General features: G+C 41.7%; 1 protein-coding gene across 6 annotated transcripts in view; it reads left to right on the forward strand.

Annotated features, from left to right (window-relative positions):
- Window positions 1–20794, forward strand: part of BROX (BRO1 domain and CAAX motif containing) — a 76072-nt gene extending 55278 nt beyond the window's left edge. For all 6 annotated transcript variants that reach the window (XM_033936995.1, XM_033936996.1, XM_033936994.1 and 3 more), the window contains 3 exons: window positions 2257–2407; window positions 6456–6615; window positions 19753–20794. In XM_033936995.1, coding sequence (XP_033792886.1) covers window positions 2257–2407; window positions 6456–6615; window positions 19753–19845 — 404 coding nt within the window. In that variant the 3' untranslated portion in view covers window positions 19846–20794. The remainder of the gene's footprint in view (window positions 1–2256; window positions 2408–6455; window positions 6616–19752) is intronic.
- Window positions 20795–23912: the final 3118 nt, after the last annotated feature.

Raw genomic sequence — 23912 nt, forward strand, 5'->3', positions numbered from 1 at the left:
AACAGAGCATAGACAGCTGAAGACTGGAGGTACAAGGAAGACTGATGAGAGCTGCAAAAATGTTACATATTTATAAATGTACAATTTTTGTTCCAGCATCATTCAGTGTGAAAACATAAGTTAGAGCAGAGCAAAGGATCTTTTTGTTTTCTCTTTTACCAGGCTACTAAGGACTTTGGTATAGAAATTATTACACCAGTAATGAGGTTAAATCTCTATTCTGGTTTGCCTTAACCAGAGCCTTGGTGAGCAGATGTTGAGTAAAAAAAATAGATGTATATTTTGCAAAATTTCTTCTGACGAGCCAGAATAAATAGATTTTACTTTATCATTGCTCTGCTTTAAATGTCCGTCAAAAATCAAATCATAAGGAGCAAAAGAAAAAAAATGAATTTGATCAAAATATGAAGCCATCAAGTGTGAAAGCAGTCCAGTTGATATTTTAATGGCTCCGTTAATTCTGTTTCAAAAGGAAGATTTCTGTGGCAGCAAATGGTTTATGTAGTGATTTCTGCATATCTAGAAAGCTTGGGTTTGCCCCTTTTTGCAAGTTTTGAAACTCTCCAAAATAGCAGTTGTTTCCTTTGCATGCTATTTTACAAGTGTTTATCATGTGGAGGAAGAATCTAATCTGATCTGGAATTTCTGAGTTGCACTACGTCCAGAACAGATTCAAGGTAACTTACAGTGTGAAAATTATTGGTATACAAATTAGTGCATTGCAATGGATTAGGAGAAAATACAGTTCTATTGGAGGAAGGAATAGATCAGTTTTGGACAGTGCAGAGGTAGGTAATAGGCTTGGGTTGGTAAGTTGCGTGGTATAGATACCAAGGAAAAGGTCCTATAGTTCAAGAATTAATTGTCAAAGGAGAGTATGGCGTCTCAGAAGTAGATATTTAGCTTCATGCGTAGTATAAATGCCAATGGGATATGAAGTCTCAGTCTTTAGCTTCATGCATAGTATAGATCAGTGGTGTCCAACCTGCAGCCCAAGGGCCGCATACGGCCCTCGTGAAGTATTTTGTGCGGCTCCAGTCGAGGGCGATGCAGTGTTTTCCTCTGCTGCCCCCGGGTGTTTACCATCTTGCCGGCTCCCTCCTCTGTCTTGCTGCAGCATTTGTGCAGCCCCAGAAACATTTATTTCGGCCAATGCGGCCCAGGGAAGCCAAAAGGTTGGACATCCTTGGTATAGATTCTGATGGGATAGGTCCATAGTGTGGGGTTGAGCAATAATTGTTAGAGGTAGGTCTTTAGTTTCTTAGCTTCTTATAAACTTGAGGTAGCCTGGTTCAGAACTGGTAGTTGTTGGGAGTTAGTTGTTGGTAGAGTATATGGAGTCAAAGAGGTAAGTCTTTAGCTTCTTATGAAATGTGAAGTAGATTGCTTGTTGGGAGACTGCTCCATGTTTTTGCACCAGAGAATGTGAACATTGTATTGAATATGTGTTTATACTTGAAGTTTTTTTGTTGAGGGGAGGTTCAGCTGTATCCTGTCAAGATTTCTGGGTGAAGAGGACCATGCTCTGGAAAATAAGTGGTGTGGCAGAATTTCTATGGGATTCGATATGCATACTTCTGGTGTTTTGACTGCGTCACTTTTATTTGTGAAGAACATCTGTTATTAAAACTTTTAGATCAAGAACATCGTTTCCACAGTTTTCTCTTGTTTTGAGTGTCAGTATTCCAACCAAACTTTTCATGTACTGCAGAAATTTGTCAAATGATCTAACTAAACCTGATTGACCCTCCACAGATCCCAACGCATACTACATCTATTAACCATGTATTCTCCCTGGAAATGCCCAGGCCAACTCTTGTTGTAAACCGCTTAGAACTGAAAGGTATTGGCGGGATAGAAGACACCAATGTAATGTAATATTAACTTCCAGAAAAGGGGACAATCATCCTTGGACTTCTGTCTTGTAGCTCCCTGCTCTGCTCACCATTACACTTTCTCCCCGAGCACTCTGGAAATACTTTACTTTCTGTTGTCCTTTCATTGTTTTATTTGTGGAACAGTATCAACTTTGATTATTTTGATTAGACATTAAACAAAATACAAGATTATACTGACCAGTAGAAACAGGTCCCAGGTAGATAATTGGTATCAGAACCAACACTGTTTTTAACTTTACCTCTTAGCAGTGAATTCATATTTTAAGATGTTGCAGCTGATAGTTTTACTTGAAATCTGAATTTATTTATAACCAGTTCTGCTCTCTACATTATATTAATTTCGTTTGATTTCTGTTAGTTTATAGCAAAGCAGAAGCATTGTGCAAGGAATATGGTGAGACGAAGGGACCTGGAACTACAGCAAAGCCATCTGGGCATCTCTTTTTCAGAAAGCTAGGAAGTCTTGTTAAAAATACACTGGAAAAATGTGAAAGAGAAAATGGATTTATGTGAGTATTGATACCAGAAATGATTATATTCCATTAATTTGATAAAAATGCTTTGCAGGCTGGTCTAGTGACCAATGAAGTGCTACCTATTTCTTATCAAGGGGCTCTCACTGTCTCTGCTGCAGCTTTTGAGACACCCTTTGATTTCACAAAATTAATTTTGTGTCATCTGTTTTTAATTCTTTATTCATTTTTGCACATTACAACAAGTGTAGCAGATAAACTCATATGAACTTATAAATACACACTTGATTAATTCTCATATAACACTTTAAGTATAACATTTCATTACAAATTAATCTTCTATAATATTTTGAATATTATGTAATAAACCTAATATTTAAACTATTCTTATTAAATAGAAAATCCTTCCCTCCCATCCCTCCCATCACAATATTACATACAAGTACCATTACAATGAAACTATTGATATAATCATATATTATGAAATAATAAAAATAAAACTCCCCCATATTTCCCCTCTAATCAAATATCTTATCTTGGGAAAAGTTTATCATTCATTACAAAAATCTGTTAATGGTCCCCATATCTTCTGAAATTTACCAAAATATCCTTTTGTACAAAATATCCTATTGTATGTTCCATTTTGTATATATGACATACAGAATTCCACCAAAAGTTATAATATAACCTGTCATACTTTTTCCAATTGTATGTTAATTTTGTGTTATCTGATGAGGAGAACTTATGCAAACACTATGGGTAAATTACAGAATTCAAGTTTATCTCATGACATCTTTTATGACTGAATTACCAAGAACAAGTGTTTTTTAATATGCTTCCCAAGGGAAAAGGCTTATGAAATCGTGTCCATGTCTGTATTCTCCGATAATTTCTATGTTTAGTGTTCTGTCCACAAATCTTTCGGATGTATCCAAGTTATGATTGTATCAGGTTTCCGGATCTTGCTGCATCTGTGTAGAAAGAATCAACGCTTCAGCCATCATGCTGTGGCTTTCTTCAGAAACTTGCTAAAGTCATGACGTCAACCGCAGAAGCCTAAGAACATATCCAAGCTATGTTCCTCCTGACAAGGGTGTAATTCTGTTTTAGCCCAGATTCATTCTGCTGCCCAAGAGATGGGCTCCTTTTACTTCTGAGTGGAATATCTTATATGCATATCTACTTGTAGGAGGAGAGGACTGTAATAATTTTAACAATTAGATGAACATAAGCAAGTCTATATTCAGTAGCTGCTACCTATCTTTTAGATATGACATATTCTTAGCAGCACTGCTTATAAGTGCTAGCACTGAAATCTATGTATAAATGTAAAAAAAGATGTATGTTTACTGATAATCTGCTGGTTACTTGTTGCTGCTTTAAATAACGTACACATTCAGTGGCAAAGTTCAGCAGCTGATTAATATAAAATTTTATTTCTCCACCCTCAACGCCACACAAAGCACTCAAAGGGGAGAGTATGGTGCAGTGGTTTAAAGCTACAGCCTCGGCATCCTGAAGTTGTGGATTCAAACCTGCGCTGTTCCTTGTGATCCTGGGCAAGTCACTTAATCCCCCCCATTGCCCCAGGTACATTGATAGATTGTGAGCCCACTGGGATAGACAGGAAAAAATACTTAAGTACCTGGCTAAAAACTGTTCTGAGCTCCCTTGGGAGAATAGAAAATTGAATAAATATATTTTTGGGCATATCTAGTTGGTTTTCAAATCAAGTGGCCAAAGTTTTATTTGGCCTCTTCATTCCATGAAAACGACCCTTGCTAGAGTCTCCAATGACCTATTCTCACCATATCCAAAGGCCTCTATTCCATCCTCATCCTCCTTGACCTAAATGTGGCTTTTGACACTGTAGATCACCACCTGCTCATCAATACACTGTTCCTACTTGGGTTCAGGGCTCTGTTATTTCTTGGCTTTCTTCTTATCTTTCCCATCGTACTTTTAGCATATGCTCTGGTGGCTCCTCCTCCGCCATCATTGGCTGTTGGTCGGTGTTTCAGGGCTCTGTCCTGAAACTTCTTTTCTCCATCTACACTTCTTCCCTTGGTCTCTAATCTGTTCCCATGGCTTCCAGTATCACCTCTATATTGACAACTCGCAAATCTACCTCTCTATATTTGAAATTTCTACAATAATCCAGGCCCACGTCTCAGTCTGTCTGTCTAATGTTGCTACCTGGATGTCTCATTGCCATCTAGAATTAGACATGGCCAAGACAGAGCTCTTTATCTTTCCTCCTAAACTTACCTCTCCTCTTCTCCATTCTCTGTTTCTTTGGATAACGCTCTCATCCTTCCTGTCACATTGGCTCTCAATCTCAGGGTCACCTTTGACTCCCTTTCTTCACATATCCAACAGACCACCAAAACATGTAATTTTTCTCTGTTGCTAAAATCCAGCCTTTCCTTTTGGAGCACACTGCTAAGACCCTCATCCACATTCTTATCACTTCTTGCCTAGACTACTGCAACTTGCTTCCCACAGATCATCCGCTAAATCATCTCTCTCCACTTCAATCTGTTCAGAATTTTGCTGCTCACCTTATATTCCGCCAAGGTCGTTAATGCTCACATTAACCCTGTCCGCAAATCACTTCATTGGCTCCTTATCCATTTCCGCATACAGTCAAACTCCTCTTATTGACACTGCAGCTCCTCAGAATCTCTCCTCTCTGATCTCTCCCTATAACAAATGGCTAAAAATGTGCAAAGTCTGATGGCGGCCTGCAATAATTCAAGGAGGGGGGGTGCTGGTCCGAATATAAACCGGGACCTCCAATATAGTCAGTAGTCCTTCTCTTTCCAGAGATGTGCTAGCTGACCAGGATATCTTCTTTTTCCTTCTCTCTCCTTCAACTTCAGCCCCCAATTCTCTCTCCACTTTCTGGTTCCATTCCTTATCCCTCGCATGCTCAGGTGACCATCTGGCCAATTAGGGAAGGGGCCCAAGGAGAATGAATAGGCTTCTTCATGTACCTTCTTCCAAGGTTAATACAGCATGTCCAGCCAAGATGATAAAGAAGCAGGACATTGTGTCCTTACCATGTCTATAATTTGCTTCTACATACTTTCTCAAACTGAACTCTATAGCAAAGCAAGATCCATAGTCTTAGTTCAAAAAAGTTGATTCATTAAAGTTCCTTAAGACCCAGCAAAGATGAATTCAGTAAAATGGTGTCTGGCCTACCCAGGCCTTAGGCCTTTAAAAAGACAATCATGGAACACTCCTACACCCCCGCTGTTTGGCAGCATTTGTAGCTGCTCATGGTTAAATCCAGTTTCCTCTCCTCTCCCATGTTGTTCTTCCTCTTGAGAAAGAGATTGTCGAAACACGACTCATGTTGAGGGAGTCGAATTTGTATCGGATGATTTGCCTGCACTTGAATTTGTCTACTTGTGAAGCACTTGCACCTGCATTCTACTGATCACTTGTTTATGAATTGGGATTGAGATTACATGGACTCTTATGGGTTTTTACAGTCATTCTTGGACAGTTGTCAAAGACTATGGTCTACTTCTTTCAACATGGATTGTTGAACACTGAACATTAGGATTCTAGCTGATGATTTTTTTTTATCAGCTGAAGTCAAGTTTTTCATGTATTTTCATGTTTTGTATCTACTTACTCTACTAAAACTAGATCATTGTTGTTAGTTTTGTTGATTATTGTGCTGTTTTTTGTCCTTGTCATTGATATTTTAGGTGTTTTACCATATATAATATTAATAATTAAATCTTTTGCGATGCGGATTGATGTATTGGATTCTCTTGTAATAACAATATATAGCCAAACCATAATACATATATATATATATATATATATATATATATATATACTTTAAAGGAAAAATATATGTTTCTAATGTATTATGGTTTGGCTATATATTGTTATTACAAGAGAATCCAAAGAAATCCAAAGATTTATCATGTTTGTGTATGTGTATATATATATATATATATATATATACACACAAACATGATAAATCTCAAAATATCACACACTCTTTTTAAAATTCCCTTATTTGTTTTTGCCTTGATATTAAAATGTTAAATTTCTTTTCCAGTTATTTTCACAAAGTCCCAGCAGAAGCTCCACAACTTGACCTAAAAGCTAATTATGGGCTTGTGGAACCCATACCTTTTGAATTTCCTGCTGTGAATCCTCAGTGGACCCCAGAAACTCTGGCTGCATTTGATCTCACCAAGATGCCAAAGGATGATAATGTAAGAAATAAGGTTCAGACCCTAACTTAGTAGTTTATGCCTGATGATTTTCTTTTTCACTGTGAAGCCTTTAAAACTAAGGGTTCCTATACAAAGCTGCAGTAGCAATTCCCAGCACAGCAAATGCGACAAAGGCCCTAGAATTGAATGACTTTTGTCACATTTGTTGCGCCAGGAATTTCTGCCATAGCTTTGTAAAGGGAGCCCTATCTTGCTATATAAAAGTTATAAAGAAAATTTAAGATCTCTAGAATATACTGAAGGCAGGCTTTTTAGTTGGGACCACATTCAGCACTTAATGAAGATTCTTCTTAGAGCTTTGTGGAAAAATTTAAAGCCTACCCATGTACAACACTATGTTGCACTAGTCCTGTGGCTCTTCAGTTTATTTTTATCCATTTAGGCCAGAAGTAGGTGACCTCAGCCCTCAAGTTTTCCCAAATGAATATGCATCCGATCTGAATATTATCCCAGGACAAGCAGGCAGCATATTCTTGACTGATGGGTGACGGCACCGACGGAGCCCCGGTACGGACAATTTTAGAGTGATCTCACTCTAAGAACTTTAGAAAGTTCTAGCTCGGCCGCACCGCGCACGCGCGAGTGCCTTCCCGCCCGACAGAGGCGCGCGGTCCCTCAGTTTCTTAGTTTCCGCGGAGCTAAGAAGACGCGTTTTTTTCAACGGCTGTTGAAACTTTTTTTCTATTGCCTTCCCGCTCGCGTAAACTTTTTGGCTAATTGGCCTTATTTCGTTTCTTTTTTTCTTTTTTAAAAAAAAAAAAAAATAATAATTTTTCTTTTCTTAATTTGATTTTCCCCGGCGGGGCCTTCTGCCACCATCGAAGCCTCGGCCTTCGATTTGGCGGAAGCCGTTTTTCCTTTCATGCCCCCTCAACCGGGTTTTAAAAAGTGCCAGCGGTGTGCTAGGCCTATATCTCTCACGGACCCACACAACTGGTGTTTACAGTGTTTGGGTCCTGAGCATCAGGCCTCTACTTGCACCCGCTGTGCTACTCTAAAAAAACGGACATTAAAAAATCGCCAAATACAGCAGCGATTATTGTTCGGTGCCGAGATGTCCGACCCCGTTCCTTCGACTCCGGCTTCGGCACCGATTCAGTCGGCACCCTCGTCTTCGACGCCGCGTGATTCCACGCCGGCGTCTCAACAGTCAGGTAAGCCGGCTAAGAAGCCTTCCCCGCTGGAACGTCTTCCGGCCTCGAGTGCAGTGAGTCCAATCCTGCCACCTGTAAGACGCCAGCGGAAGCGCTCCGCCCCTATAGAGGTGAGTCCCTCGACATCGGGCTCCTCATCTCCGGGGCGTCGAGCGGCACCGCAGGTACCGCAGAAGAAAAAAGCGGTACCGGTGCCATCCCTCGATGACCGCATTACGGCCATCCTTCAGGTGCAGCTTAAGGAGCAATTAGAACGGCTCCTTCCTGCTATCATGACACCGAACCTTCCGGTGCCGGCCCGCACCGAACTATCGGTACCGGTTGTGGAACAACCCGTATCGATACCGATTGTGGAACCCGTGTTACCCGCTTCCACTGTTTCGGTACCGCTTCACCTAACCTCATCGGTATCGATGCCAGTCCTTGCACCGGAGCCGAGAGCTCACCATCAATCGGTACAGACTTCGGCACCGGTGCGACCGATAACATCTCCTGACTCGGTGTCGATGAGGTCGGGTAAGTCGGTGCGCAAAACCCGACACATACAAACACCTGAGTCTTGGGACCATTCTTCCCATGTCAGAGACCCTGATCTGTGGGGAGACTCAGAGGAACCCTTTCTTTCTGAAGGCGAATGTTCCTCAGAGGAGGAGGATTCGGCTGTCCCTGACCCATCCTCCAAACAGGTCACTTCCTCTTTCTCCTGTTTTTTGAAAGAGATGTGTGAATCCTTGTCCATTCCTTTGGAAGCTGAATCCAAAAAGTCTAAAGCTTTTTTGGATGCCCTTGATTTTGATCAGCCTCCAAAGGAATTTTTGAAACTTCCCCTTCATGACATCTTGAGGGAAACTTTCTATAAGAATTTAGAGACTCCTTTAACTGTCCCAGGGGCCCCACGTAAACTGGATTCTCTATATAAAGTAATTCCCATTCCTGGGTTCGACAAACCTCAACTTCCACACGAATCATTATTTCAGGAACCAGTGTATATGCATCTGTCCCTCCTGGCAGAGAAGGAAGGGCCATGGATAAATTTGGTAAGAGGCTCTACCAAAATGCTATGTTAGCAAATAGGGCTAGTAATTATGCTTTTCATTTTTCTTTTTATTTAAAGCATCTCCTTACCACCATGGCTTCTTTCGAAAAATATCTTCCTTCACGAAAGCATCACTCTTTTCACACCTGCTTGTCGTCTCTTTTCCAATTACGTAAGTTTATGGTTAGATCCATATATGACACCTTTGAACTTACATCCAGAGCGACAGCAATGTCGGTGGCTATGCGCCGTTTGGCCTGGCTTCGGGTATCCGAGCTTGATGTTAACCATCAAGATCGGTTAGCCAACGCCCCGTGCCTAGGGGATGAGCTCTTTGGGGATTCCATGGACTCAACCACACAAAAGCTCTCTGCTCATGAGACGCGCTGGGATACCCTGCTTAAAAATAAAAAGAAGCCTCCTCCGCCAAAACCATATAGACAGCAGTCGGCCTATCAACGCCGCTTCACAGCTCGTCCATTAACTACCACTGCTCAGCAACCCAGGCGTCAGAGGCAACAACAACGTCAGCCTCCCAGACAGCAGCAGCAGCAGCAATCTGTGAAACAACCTCCTCAGCAGAAGTCACAGCCCTTTTGACTTCATTCTCCACAGTATAGCCAGTATCCCTATTCCTGCTCTCCTGCCTCAGCCTATAGGAGGTCGACTTTCTCTGTTCCTCAGCCGGTGGGAAGTAATCACGTCGGACCAATGGGTCCTCAACATCATCCGCCACGGCTACTCTCTCAACTTTCAGACTCTTCCACCTCAAAGCCTGCCAAAAGAGTCTGCTTTGAACAGTCCTCAATTGGCCCTCCTTATTCAGGAGGCCCAATCCCTCCTCCTTCTGAACGCTATAGAAGAAGTTCCTCTAGATCAAAAGGGGCAGGGATTCTACTCCCGTTATTTTCTAGTTCCCAAAAAAACAGGAGATCTCAGACCCATCCTAGATCTTCGCGATCTCAACAAACATCTGGTAAAAGAAAAATTCAAGATGCTTTCTTTAGCCATCCTTTATCCCCTTCTAAATCAAAACGACTGGCTATGCTCCCTCGATCTCAAAGAGGCTTACACTCACATACCGATCAATGTAACCTCAAGACCATATCTCCGATTCATGATCAATCATTGTCATTACCAATACAAGGTACTGCCCTTCGGTCTAGCCTCATCTCCAAGGGTATTCACCAAATGTCTCATTGTGGTAGCGGCATTTCTACGCTCTCACCACCTTCATGTATTTCCTTACCTGGACGACTGGTTGATCAAAGCCACATCCGCTCAAGCAGTTCTCCTGGCCACCAACCAAACCATCCAGTTTCTACAACTTCTGGGGTTCGAGATCAATCTACCCAAATCTCATATAATCCCCACTCAGAGACTTCAATTCATTGGAGCGATCCTGGACACACTCCTCACGAGAGCTTTCCTACCATCCAATCGTCTTCAGACCCTTCAGTCTCTATGTCAGCAGGTGCTTTCCCTACCTTCCATCTCAGCCAGACAAATGATGGTACTCTTGGGGCACATGGCATCCACAGTTCATGTCACACCTCACGCACGTCTTCACCTGCGCACTCCTCAATGGACCCTTGCTACTCAGTGGTCCCAAGCGTCGGATCCTTGCTCACGACACATATCTGTGACATCATCTCTTCATCAGTCTCTTCAATGGTGGTTGGTATCCTCAAATCTATCCAGAGGTCTTCTGTTCCATCAGCCTCCTCATCAACTAGTCATCACCACCGACGCCTCTCTGTATGCATGGGGAGCTCACTTGAACGAGTTCCAGACTCAAGGTCTTTGGACAGCCCAGGAAAAGAAGCATCAAATCAATTTCCTGGAACTCAGAGCGATGTTTTACGCCCTCAAGGCCTTCCAACATCTTCTCTTTCCTCAGGTCCTTCTGTTGTGCACAGACAATCAGGTTGCGATGTACTACATCAACAAACAGGGTGGGACAGGCTCTCGCCTTTTATGCCAGGAAGCCCAGAAGATCTGGACTTGGGCCATAGATCACCATCTCTTCCTGAAAGCTATATACATTCAGGGAGCACAGAATTCTTTAGCGGACAAACTCAGCAGAATTCTCCAACCTCACGAGTGGACACTCGATCCTGTAACTCTGCAGTCTATCTTCACTCAATGGGGCACTCCTCAGATGGACCTCTTTGCAGCTCCTCACAATCATCAGCTGCCCCTATTCTGCTCCAGACTTTACTCTCCACACCGTCTAGCAGCAGATGCTTTTCTCCACGACTGGTCGAATCTATTCCTGTACGCCTTCCCTCCTCTGCCTCTCATGTTGAGAACCTTGTTCAAGCTCAAGAGGGAACGAGCCACCATGATTCTGATTGCTCCGAGGTGGCCCAGGCAACATTGGTTCTCCCTTCTACTTCAACTCAGTTCCAGGGAACCTTTTCTTCTTCCTCTGTTTCCATCTCTGCTTACGCAACAGCAGGGAACCCTTCTACATCCCAACCTCCAGTCTCTACACCTGACAGCTTGGTATCTCTCGGCCTGACTTCGACTGATACTCTTTTGTCTCAGCCCGTTCGTTCCATTCTGGATGCCTCCAGGAAACCAGCCACTCTGCAATGTTACCATCAAAAGTGGACGAGATTTTCTTCCTGGTGTCTTCTTCATCATCTTGATCCCACTTCCCTGGCAGTGGAGACGTTGTTGGATTATTTACTTTCTTTGTCTGACTCTGGCCTTAAGTCCTCTTCCATCAGAGTCCACCTCAGTGCCATTGCAGCTTTTCATGAGCCAGTCCATGGAAAACTTCTTTCAGCTCATCCCCTGGTGTCCAGGTTCATGCGTGGGCTTTTCAATGTGAAACCACCTCTTAAAGCCCCTCCGGTTATCTGGGATCTCAATGTGGTTCTTTCCGCTTTAATGAAACCTCCATTTGAACCTTTAGCTACCTCTCCTTTCAAGTTTCTCACTTGGAAGGTACTTTTCCTTATTGCTCTTACCTCTGCCAGGAGAGTCAGTGAGCTTCATGCACTGGTTGCAGATCCACCTTTTACGGTTTTTCACCATGACAAGGTGGTTCTGCGTACACATCCAAAGTTTCTCCCCAAGGTTGTTTCTGAATTTCATCTCAACCAATCCATTGTTCTACCTGTTTTCTTTCCAAAACCTCATTCTCATTCTGGGGAACAAGCTCTGCATACTTTGGATTGTAAAAGGGCTCTTGCTTACTATCTGGAGCGTACGAAACCCCACAGATCAGTTCCCCAACTTTTTCTGTCCTTTGATCCGAATAATTTGGGACGCCCCGTTTCTAAACGCACGTTGTCTAATTGGCTAGCAGCGTGCATTTCATTCTGTTATGCTCAGACCGGACTGACACTGGAAGGTTCTGTCACAGCCCATAAAGTCAGAGCAATGGCAGCATCTGTAGCTTTCCTCCGTTCCACTCCTATTGAGGAAATCTGCAAAGCTGCTACTTGGTCCTCAGTTCACACTTTTACATCTCATTATTGTCTGGATGCATTCTCCAGAAGGGATGGTCACTTCGGCCAATCTGTTTTGCAAAATTTGTTTTCCTAATGGCCAACCTTCCCTCCATCCCTCTTTTTTTGTTAGCTTAGAGGTCACCCATCAGTCAAGAATATGCTGCCTGCTTGTCCTGGGATAAAGCACAGTTACTTACCGTAACAGGTGTTATCCAGGGACAGCAGGCAGATATTCTTGCGTCCCACCCACCTCCCCGGGTTGGCTTCTTAGCTGGCTTATACTAACTGAGGGACCGCGCGCCTCTGTCGGGCGGGAAGGCACTCGCGCGTGCGCGGTGCGGCCGAGCTAGAACTTTCTAAAGTTCTTAGAGTGAGATCACTCTAAAATTGTCCGTACCGGGGCTCCGTCGGTGCCGTCACCCATCAGTCAAGAATATCTGCCTGCTGTCCCTGGATAACACCTGTTACGGTAAGTAACTGTGCTTAATGGGAGTAGTGAGTGCGAATAGATCTTGTACATTTTCATTGGGGAAATACTGACTGGGTTGAGTACAAAGGTTGTCCACTTCTGATTTAGACTATTAGAAGTAATGAAGGATTAGAAGTCATCCTCTCCTGTGGACCCACAGAATTTGGGAGATGTTCCTTCTATTCATCAGGGCTTCTTTCACAACATACCTGCATTGACCTAGTTAAATTAATTTTTGCTCATTTATTTATTTATTTATTTTTAATATCATGCTCAGGAGGCCCATGGTAATTACTTCCTCAAAAATCTTTCACTGCACCTTATCTGCCCAGCTAGTGTCCTTTTTGGATCCAAAGTACTAGAATGTGCTGTCACTTCCATTTACCCTTTTTTTTTATCTCAAGCCATTTTTGATCCACCTAATTTGATCCATCTAATTACCAAAGTCTTTAGAGACCTATTCCAGGGAGCTTTGAGTCTCATTCTTTGTGACCTGTCTGCTATACCATGTACTCCTTGACTCATCTGTCTTGATTTTGTTGTTGCTCCCATTGCACCTTGGGGGCCTGATTCTCTTTAGCATGCCGATCTCGCTTTTGGCATGCTTAAGTGTCCCTACAGGTCTCTGTCCTCACTCAAACAATTTTTTTTAAACATGTTTCCCAATTGACTGTAATAAAAGATCTTCGGGGGATTTTCGGCTGCCTTTCTCTTTATATTCAAACCATCAGATGAATGGCGACAAATAATCTGCTTTACACGCTACCTCTCCAAACTCTCAAATTTCAAACCACAAAATCACTAGCGACACAGCCGAAAATCCCCCAAAGAAGATCTTATTCAGATTGAACGCCCACATTTGCAGAGAGGGCATTGGGAGTCTGCATGGCAGTCTAAGCGTTGACTGTGGTTAATTCCACTTTAAGATAAGTGTTGCCTTTTTTGCTCTTATTATGGTAACATCTTATGTAAGAAACCTATGTTTTTATTAACATTTAAAGCTTTAAGGGTTCTCATCATCAGGAAGATTTACAGATATTAATGTTCAGATAGCACACACATTTGACTTTAAAGGTAGGGAGAAAGGAGTGAGCATATATGATTAAAACAGAGCACAGGATGCAGACCTGAAATGGTATCTAGATCATAAGAGGTCCTATGATCTGAGTTCTTAAAATTTATGATATGCTCATCTCCCATAGTATACTCAATGTTTAATGAGATTTTTAGAAGATTAAAGCATAGTGCGTTAAAGATCAGTGATAAAAATTCAAAATTTTTTAAAGGAATATATTCCATTTATTATTATAATGGAAATATGATATATATATTTTTTAAATGATCATCTTATTACCCCTTTTTTTGCTCTATAATACATAAACTGTGCCAGAAAAACTACAGGACATTTAGTAGGCAAAGCATGGGCATACTCAGGTGTGGCCATCCAAGTTTATACTTCAATTTCCACCAGAAATTGATTTTATTTTCATTTTTATTTAAAGTATTACAGCATTTCTGATTTTTTTTTTTTTGTTGTTGTAGTTGCTTGTGTTCCAGTTAATAGAGTCTACTGTATGATGGTACTTCTGCCCACAAGTCACTGTGACTATTCTTTCTATTGCAATAGGTGTGTCATTCTGGACAGTAGGGTATTCTCTCCATGCTCGTGATCCATGCAGAAGGAATCCAGGTTTTCAACTCCTCCTCCTTCTCCAGAGGACTCTGCTGCCCCTTTCAGTTTTTCCTTGTGCACGTGAGCCAGAAGGTGTCTTTCTGATCTGCATTGAATATTTATTTATTATTTTTGGTGTTTTTACACTCTTTTTTGCGGATTTCAGTGCACCAGTTGGGGGGGGGGGGGGTTTAGTAAGCTCTGCCTGTGTGGAGAAGAAGCAGACTTGGGTCTGCAGCTGTCAGGTAAATCCCTTGGGGACCTATTTGACCAGCCTGCAGAAAACTTTGTGGAGCTCGGGGTCCCTATCCCTAGTAGCTTAGCTTGCCTACTAAATCACAGGGGCTTGAGTGTAGGCTGTTAGGCTCCCGCAGGTGACTCAGTGGAGCTCTTCAGGGTGCCAGCTGTGATTTCATCTCCCCCTTCACATGCGCTGTTTGTGGGGGTTGAGTATCAGTCTTACTTCAGTTGACTGGCAGCCCAAAGATCTCGACATTTGGAGGACTGACCAACTGAGGCAGTGATTCTTTTCCCAGATCCAGCTACTTAGAGCTGAGGCAGGCTACAGCACCTTCAGAGCACATATCGTAGTGAGTAAGGCTATTACAGCCTATGGACAAAATTGAGGGGGGGGAAGGGTCTGAAAGAACAGTTTTTTTAAAGGTTTCTGCCACTTCCTGTGAATGCCTTACCTTTAAAATCCTGTTTTCAGAGGTTTTGTTTTTTAGTTCAGGCGTTTTAAACTGTTCTTTGGTGCCCAAAGTTTTCCAGACCTTTCAAAACTCCTTGTTTTGCCTCAAAACTGGCAGGGATGGAGTACGTAGGCTCTTTTCCCCTAATTCATGCCAAATTTGCACTGGATTGATGCTAGAAGAGCGCCTTTGCACCTCACACAGCACAGCATGTGAAGGGGGGATGGGAGATTCAGGCTTAGCTTCCCTTGGTTCTCTAGGGCTGCTAAGTCTTTGGAGGGCCTGTCTTCCAGGAGAAAATCTCTTCCAGTGCTGCAGAACAGCAGCTTTCCTAAGCGTAGGAGCATGGAAACCATGAAGCCCAAGAGACGAAAGATGGAGTTACCTAAAGGGGACTCAGCACTGCTTAGTAAAGCCTCTTCTCCTGAATTTGTGAATTTGATGAGGAGAACTTCTAATTTAGATAGCCAAGACCCTCATAGAAGGTCTGGCAGCAAGCCAGGGGCCTTGCAGAGTGGCGTGGGCTCCCAGGGCACATCCTTCCCAATTAAAGATGGTGGCTAGGATCCCACGGACCTTTCTGACAGGGACTCTGAAGACAAGAGGTCAGACTGTATGCCCTTTCTCTCACAGAGTGAGTCTTCCTTGCTGGGAAATATAGGATCACAAATTGAGGTGAGTATGCAAGAAATGGTGGCCCTTGACCCTTAGTACACCAGCTGTTCAAGCCAGCAGCGCTGTTAAGAACACATTTTACTGACTCTCTGCAAGAGTTACAATTAGACCCCCAGCAAACCCCATCCGCTCAATATTCTATCCTGAGCAGAGTAAGAGCATAGCTTACAGAATTTCCCTGGTATCCTGATAGGAGTGTTAGTCATGGAGCACTGGGTGCTCCTGATGGCTCTTTAAAGGTAGCCAAAACAATGTTAAAGCTGTATCCTATGGCACAGGAATGTCAGCAGATGTTCACTCAGCCTCTTTTGTGGCATGTGCATGTCGTACCAGGATGCATGAGTTTACCCTGGCAGAGGGTGAACCTTTGCCTCACTTATGCTAGCAAGGGTGGATTATGAGGCCAATGCTCTCTACAACATAATCAGGGTAATGAACAACATCTCTGCTTATTCAATATTAGCCCACAGAATGTTCTGGATCAAGCAATGGGCAGGAGACTCTACCTCTAAGGCTACACTCAGCAGACTTCACTTCAAAGGACAGATGATGTTTGGAAAGGGTCTGGATGATCTTATGGCCAGTGTGACAGATCGTCAGCCAGAGGTTCTGGACGGTCTAATTTTTGTGGTTCCATATATCTTCATTAATACTCAGGAGGAGCCTCATCTTGGGAGATCCTATCAGGGATCAAAACAGAGATCTACATGACCAAGATGAAACCAAGTTTCCAGATCTCATCCCACTCCAGCGTCCAAGAAAACACAATGATGCTAGGTGCGCAGCCTTTCCCCTGAAGATAGGAATATTCGGAGGCCTCATTAGACCATTACAAGCTCGAGTTTGCCCATCCCTTAACAGACTGATTTGTTGGCTCCTCAGCAGGATGACCAGAAAGGGCAAGTGAATTCTTAGCAACAGTGCAGAGACTGGTAGAACTTCAAGCCATAGATCCTATGCTGCCCAAAGAATCAGACTCAGGCAGATACTCCATATAATTTATAGTGCTCAAGAAAGGCTCAGAAAATTGAAGACCCATACTGGATCTCACACATATCAATATGGTTCTGAAAGTTCCACACTTTTGCATGGAAACAGTGCAGTCAGTCATCATAGCAGTAGTGCCGGGGGAATTTCTGGCTACCCTAGACTTGACAGAAGCTAACCTTGCATATTCCCATTTTTCTGGGGCACAGAAAGTTCCTGAGATTCCATGTCCTGGAGAAACATTTTTAGTTCTCGACACTCCGCTTTACTGCACCCCGTACTTTCACCAAGATGATGGGGTGGTGGTTGTGTATCTCCGCAGGGCAAGATTACAAGTGCATCTGTACCTGGACGACTGGCTGATCAGAGCCCTGTTGTTCTTGGAAGGAGAACAAGCAGTGAATTAAGTGGTCCAGGTCTTGCAGAGCCTGAGCTGGATAGTGAATTTTCACAAGCGCCAACTGGTTCTGTCCCAATCCCTGGAATACCTGGAGTTCTATTAGACACAGCAGAAGGCTGTGTTTATCTTCTAGAGGCATGCAGACAGAAAATTTGCTCTTGGATTCTAGAAATGATGGTCAGACCAACCCCCATAAGCTTGGCACTACCTCTAGGTGCTAGGCTCTATGGCAGTCACTATAGATGTGGTTCCTTGGGCAAAGGCTCACATGCATCCCCTTCAGAATGCACTGCTATCTCTGTGGTCTCCACAAACAGACTCTTCAAATGACATTCCCATGGACCCCGGAATCCGACAACAGCATGTCTTGGAGATTCTGTCCACAGTTGTTATTGAGTCATTCCCCTCTGAATAACCTTATGGGTTATTTTGACAATGGATGCCAGCCTGTTCGACTGGGGAGGTCATTGCAATGGGCGTCCAGTCCAGGGGCAGTGATTGGACTCCCAGAATAAGTGGTTCATCAACCGGCTGGCACTTTGGGCTATTCAATTGGTGTTACAGAACTGGAGAAAAGTCTGGAGGGACAGGCGCTCCGGGTCTTTTCAGACAGTGCTATAGCAGTGGTGTATGTCAATCACCAAGGAGGAATCTTGAAGCCCACTGTTTTGATGGGCAGAGCTCCATCTTCAAAGGATTTCAGCAGCGCATATAGCAAGAGTGGACAATGTCCAGGCCAATTACCTCAGCAGGTAGACGTTAGGAGAGTGGATGTTATCTACAAAAGTGTTCCAAACCATTGTTTGTCACTGGAGCCACCCAACTTTCAACCTGATGACTATGGCAAGTAACAAAAAAGCGGACCGTTTCTTCAGTTGAAGATCTGAACCCAGAAGCGCAGGGCTGGATGCCCTGGTCCAGCCATGGCCAAAGAACAAGTATGTGTTTCCTCCGTGGTCCATGATAGGGCAGATGCTCTACAGAATGGCAAGCCACCCAGAGAGAGTGGTGTTGATGGCACCAGATCGGCCATGCTGTCTGGGGTATGTGGACATGATATGTTTACAGAGGAATAAAGGTCTCGGACTACAGGTACATCCCAATCTTCTCTCTCAGAGCCCAGTGGTCATAGACGATCCGGTTCGCTTTGGTATTATGGCATGGCTCTTGAATACATGGTGTTAGAGCACAAAGGATACTCGGAAGTAGTTATTGCTACTCTCCTCAGAGCCAAAAAGCCTACAACAGTCTCCTCTTATGCTAAAGCATGGGAGATATTTCAGCACTGGTGCATGAAAGGAAAGGTGGAGCCGTTTAGTGTTCTGATCTTACTGGTGCTGGCTTTCCTCCAAGCAGGTCTCAACAAAGGTCTCACCGTGGCATTGCTTAGGGTCCAAATGGTACACCTCTTATGCTTCAGAGACCAAGAATGCAAAGCTCCCCTAGCTTCTCATCCCAACAAAGCCAGATTCCTTAAAAGGGACGTTGAGGCTCTGACCACCAGTAAAATAACTGTTTCCATTGTGGAACCTTAACGTGGTCTTGCACAGACTCATTAAGGCTCCATATGAGCCTATTCAAGAGGTATCATTGATGGATCTTACCATCAAGACTGTTTTCCTCGTGGCCTTTAAGTCATTGAGAGCAGTCTCAGAGCTACAGGCACCATTGTGCAGGGAGCCCTTCCTCAAGATCACAGAGATGGGAGTTTCCTTGCGCACAGTCTCATCCTTTTTGCCAAAGGTTGTATCAGTTTTCCATGTCAATCAAGAAGTAAGATTACCACCATTCCAGTCCACAGGGTCAAAGAAAAAGGACCAGATTCTAAGAAAGCTGGATGTGAGGAGAGTCCTCCTATATTATCTAGAAGTTACTAATGAGTTCCAACTGTCTTTGCTCATCAGAAGGACACCATCTTTGGGTCATCCATGTTACGAGTAGGCACAGAGGTCCCATCCTAGATTTCTGGAACTGCTTTTGTACGTCTCTACTGTCCAGAATGACACCCCTGTTGCACTAGAAAAAGAGATTTAGATCCTTACCTTTCTAGTCGATAGGTGTGTCATTCTGGAACCCCAACCTGCCAGTTTATTTCTCTACCTACCTACTGTCTCAGTCAGAAAGTTTGAGTCAAAATTGAGATTTTGATGTCAGTCAGATCTTAAGAGTATGTAGAATAATATATTGCTATAACACATTGGGTAATGTTTGAGCTCTATAAATGTTTCTGTTTGGTATGGTTATTTTTGATGTTTGTATTGTTCAATTATGATTTTAACATGTGTGTTCTTCTTTCAGAGTAGAGCATAAATGTATTCGGGGAGTCTCCCCATACCCCTCCTTCTTATGTGTTTATACAGTATATAGGGCTATCGCCTTCTTTGGTACAAACTGAAGGGGTGACAGAGCCCTCTGGAGAAGAAGGAGAAGTTGAAAACCTGGAGTGGATTCCTTCTGCACAGCTTGCAAGCATGGGGAGAATATCCTACTGTCCAGAATGGCACACCTATCTACTAGAAAATATATTGGCAAAATAAGAACCTAATCTCTTTTTATCTTGTTGCCAGGCAAAGTCACAAAAAGAGGAAGCGAAGCCTGTGAAGCCCATGAAAGAAGCAGATATTAAACCCCAAAAAGATAGTGGATGTCAGATCTCCTAAACAAGAGTAATACTTTCATTTCCACCAAGTGCTTGAACTGTCCTTTGCCAGAAGCTTTACTTCAGTGCTCTTCTCTTGCAAAGTCAAACTAAAAAAAAATTAAAAAAATCACTGAATAACATTTGATATGAATCTGTACTCTGTGACATGGCATTTCATTTGGAGTATGACAAGATTTGCCCTTTTTAGATGAGACCTACAAAAATGAACTTGCTCCATGAAGTGCTGAATGAGAGAAAATGCTTTTTAGCAGGAAAGGGCACTTTATTATGGTCTCCTTCATTCTATTTTAGCATGCACTATTTCATAATGGAAATGACCAAAATGAAAAGGAAGATATGTCCTATCTATATAATAATATATGTATGTATAAGGTTTGAGGGTAACTTCTATACTTGCAGGAAAAGCAAAATGGGATGCCAAACTCACTTAAGACCCCTTTATCACTCTTTAGTGATTAAATCTCCTTTACTCAGTTTAAACTTCAGAAGATGCAGTATCTTATTTGTGCATACTCTGGATCAATGTCTTAATACCAGAACCTGTGGAACTTTAATTACCCAAACATATTACATTTACTGACACTTTCATGGCTTTCTTCCTTTAAATTTTGGGGATTTTATTTTTATTTTGTGTCTTGAAAACTGTATCCTTGTGTTTTCCAATGCGAAAGGATTGGTCTCATATAATTATCTAGCTTTTGAATTTAAGTAAGAAGATCTTCAGCTGTAAGACTGTAAATTTTTATATGTGAACTCTGTTTTCAGAACAGAAATATAGGGAAAGCCTTGTAAGCATATCTGAGAACTATGGAAAGTTTTTGGTCGATTGCCAGGTCAACCCAGATAGATAGATAGAATTTACGCTGTCCCATGCTGCTACTTAAGCTAAATCTTCTGGAATGATTTTTTCAAACTTGCTGCAACAATGACTTTGAGTTCAACCCTCATGGATACTGTACTTTGTATTTGCTCTGTACCTTTACTTAGGCTTATAGCTGGGCTAAACAGCACCTAGGGCAATCCAAGGATAGTAGGTGCCCTCTGATATTCCAGTATTTTTGGACAAAGCTCAGAAATGTTGAAATTCTTGAAATTCAAAATCTGAAGAATAATGCTTAATTGTCTGTGAAGAGAGCCAGATGTATTAAATGTACATTGGTGTTAACACAACTTAATGTTCATCTAACCCTAAGCCCATTCTAGTGTGGTATTGCTGCTTGTATTACAGGGAAAACCATTTGCAAATATACACTTTTAAAAGCATTAACAGATCTACTTCTATTTACATTCCTAATTTTGAGACTAATGTATGAAGGTTTTTCGCACTGTTTGGATTTCTGAACACTATTTTGCTGATGGAAATTATAGTCAAGTGTGCAAGGTGGTGCACATGGTTTTTCTGTGCTCTTTATTGTAAAATCTTGTGATTTCACAAAAAAATTGTGATGAAGTATGATACGCAAAGCTTTTTGCATGTGCGCCTTAACTGTATGTGCATACCTAACAAACTGCTTTGCATAATTTCCATCACAGTTGGTCATTTGGTAGTACTGAAATTATGATAAAACTGACAATAGAAAAGTTTTAGGTTTGCTATTTCCATTTTTAAAAAAATCATGTACATGCTTTTAATGTTAAGTATACTTTTCCTAGCCTCTTTAACACACACATTTTATAAAGCAGTGTCTCTCAAACTTTTTTAGCTCTGGCATACTAAATGAAGCAAATGATTTTCATGGCACATTATAATTGAAATTATAAAATTGCAAAAGCAACAAAATATTAAATTTGAGAATTATTTATTTAAAGTTCTTTAAGCTATATATTGGTAATTGTAACAATGGTGAAACTAAAGTAGATAGAATAGAATTGCTAATCAATCTGATGGATGTGCTCGTTTCTGAGTGCCAATCAACTCAAAACATGTCTTGATAATCGACAAGCAAACACGCATTTCATCATCCATGATCTGCAGTCGTTCTTTTTTTTTTTTTCTTTTCAATTTAATTTGTCAGAGTTGAAATTCCAAGTTAAGAAGATCCAAATGGTAACAAAGCCTTGATTGCTTTATTGTTCAAGTTAGGATAACTATTGCATAAAAATAAAGCTAAAATTACTTGTCGTTAGTTTTCAAGGACCAATCACGTCAAAGAATGATGCTTGTCTGGGCAGTTGTATCCTTATGCACACAGAGGCTCATAACATTGACACTCTTGCGTCCGCAAAGTACATGTCATCTATTCTAATGTATATTTATGAAGGGAATTTTTACAAATAAAGTAAAATTCTAGAATCTCTTCGCAGCACACGACCGTGCTTTGGCATACAGTTTGAGACACACTGTTATAAAGTATGCACATATACATCAGACCCTCTCCAACGCTGTTACCAGGAGCACCTCTGCTAATATAGTATAAAGTTACATTTAAATTTACATACAGAGAACAGGTAACTTTAAGTGAGCACGTGGGACAGTATTTTGTGTTTGTTTAGGAGTATATGCATGTAAGAGACATGGCATCTATAGTGTACATATAGATACCCCAGGGCAATGAAGGAGGAGGGCAGGGATGGATTTGGCATTTTTTATAAAATATGTGCTTATGTATCTATTCTTACTGGCACAATAAAGTACATGCCCACAGTTTCCTGAACTAACTTCATAAAGGTGCACATGTTGCCTTTCTAAATTAGGCACAATATACGCAGATCTGTGCCTCTCCTGCTTGGGCCTTGTTATAAAGTTAACCTTAAAAAGCTATTTCTATGCATAAAACACTTGACCTCTGGAAATGCCTTCTAAAATGATCCTTCATATGATGTAAGGTAGCAAATTGGTTTTCTTGGTTATTAGAATGTAATCCATACCTTCTTTATAAAATTCAGATAGGCCTTGAGATCCTGTTACTTCAGCCTGGCCTTTCCAACAGTAATTCTTTTTCTTCACCGTTTATTTACTGCTTCTTGTTTGGCAGCACCAAGTGTTTTTCGTTTTATTATATTTTTTTAGATCCTCCCTTCCTATTGTGTCTTTATTGTAGATTTTGAGTTTTATATTGTAATTATATATTCTGACATAATTTTACTTCTCTATTGCTTGTTGTGTCTTTACGTTTATACGTTTTCTCCTTTTATTAGATTTCTACACTGGCTAGATAGATAACAAATCAGTTTAACTTGTAGCTATTTTGGGGCTGACATTGCAAAGCTAGACATTGAGAAACAGCTTTATTGTACATTTTTGGCATGTTGGGAAATGAATGATCTATGAAAAATTACGTTCACTTGTGGAGGGCAATTGAATAAAGAGGTGCCTTTTATATAAAGGAAACTAGGTGCCTACTTTTCTTTTATAGAATACTAGCATACATGAGTATGTACTTGAGCGCCAACCATATGTCGGTCACACTTAGACACGTTTACAGAATTGTGTCTAACGGCACCTTTCACAAAACTGAGGCACCGGTAATGTAGGCGACTAAATTTGTTTGAGAATTGAGCCCAAAGGTGCCTATCTCTGTCTTCGCCCCCCCAAACACACCCATTTAGGTGTTAAGCACCTCTAGGTGCCATTCGATAGGTGCCTATTGGCCAATTAATTTTTTTGTCCAATTATGGGCATGTTAAAATTATGGGCTTGTTAAAGCTCGTTTAGGTAATTAACGGTGCCAAATTTAGGCACCTTTTACTGATTTTAGGCACCTCTTAATGCACATCAATTATAGTGCTCTATAATTTACATGTAACTCGCCAGGTTGTTACTATAAGAAATTGGTTGTAAGATGGCTACTAAAATGGTCAGTAGTCATCACTAACACTAGGCTGACCTAGAGAATGACACTGGGACAAAATTGGGATTTGGACGTTTTAGCAGATGGACCTCTTTTTTACATTTTGAAGCATCTGCTTTGAAAATGAGCACCATAGGCTATGGAATGATGCATAAAAACATTACTTTTGGAATTTAACAGTTTATTCAGTTTGTCCTTAAATTCAGTTTAGCTAACCCATTTACAGTATAAGCAATGACAAAGGGAGATAGGCTTGCACACACAGACATTCTGT

The sequence above is a fragment of the Geotrypetes seraphini genome, chromosome 3 (genome assembly GCF_902459505.1).
Source record: "Geotrypetes seraphini chromosome 3, aGeoSer1.1, whole genome shotgun sequence".
NCBI lineage: Eukaryota > Metazoa > Chordata > Amphibia > Gymnophiona > Dermophiidae > Geotrypetes > Geotrypetes seraphini.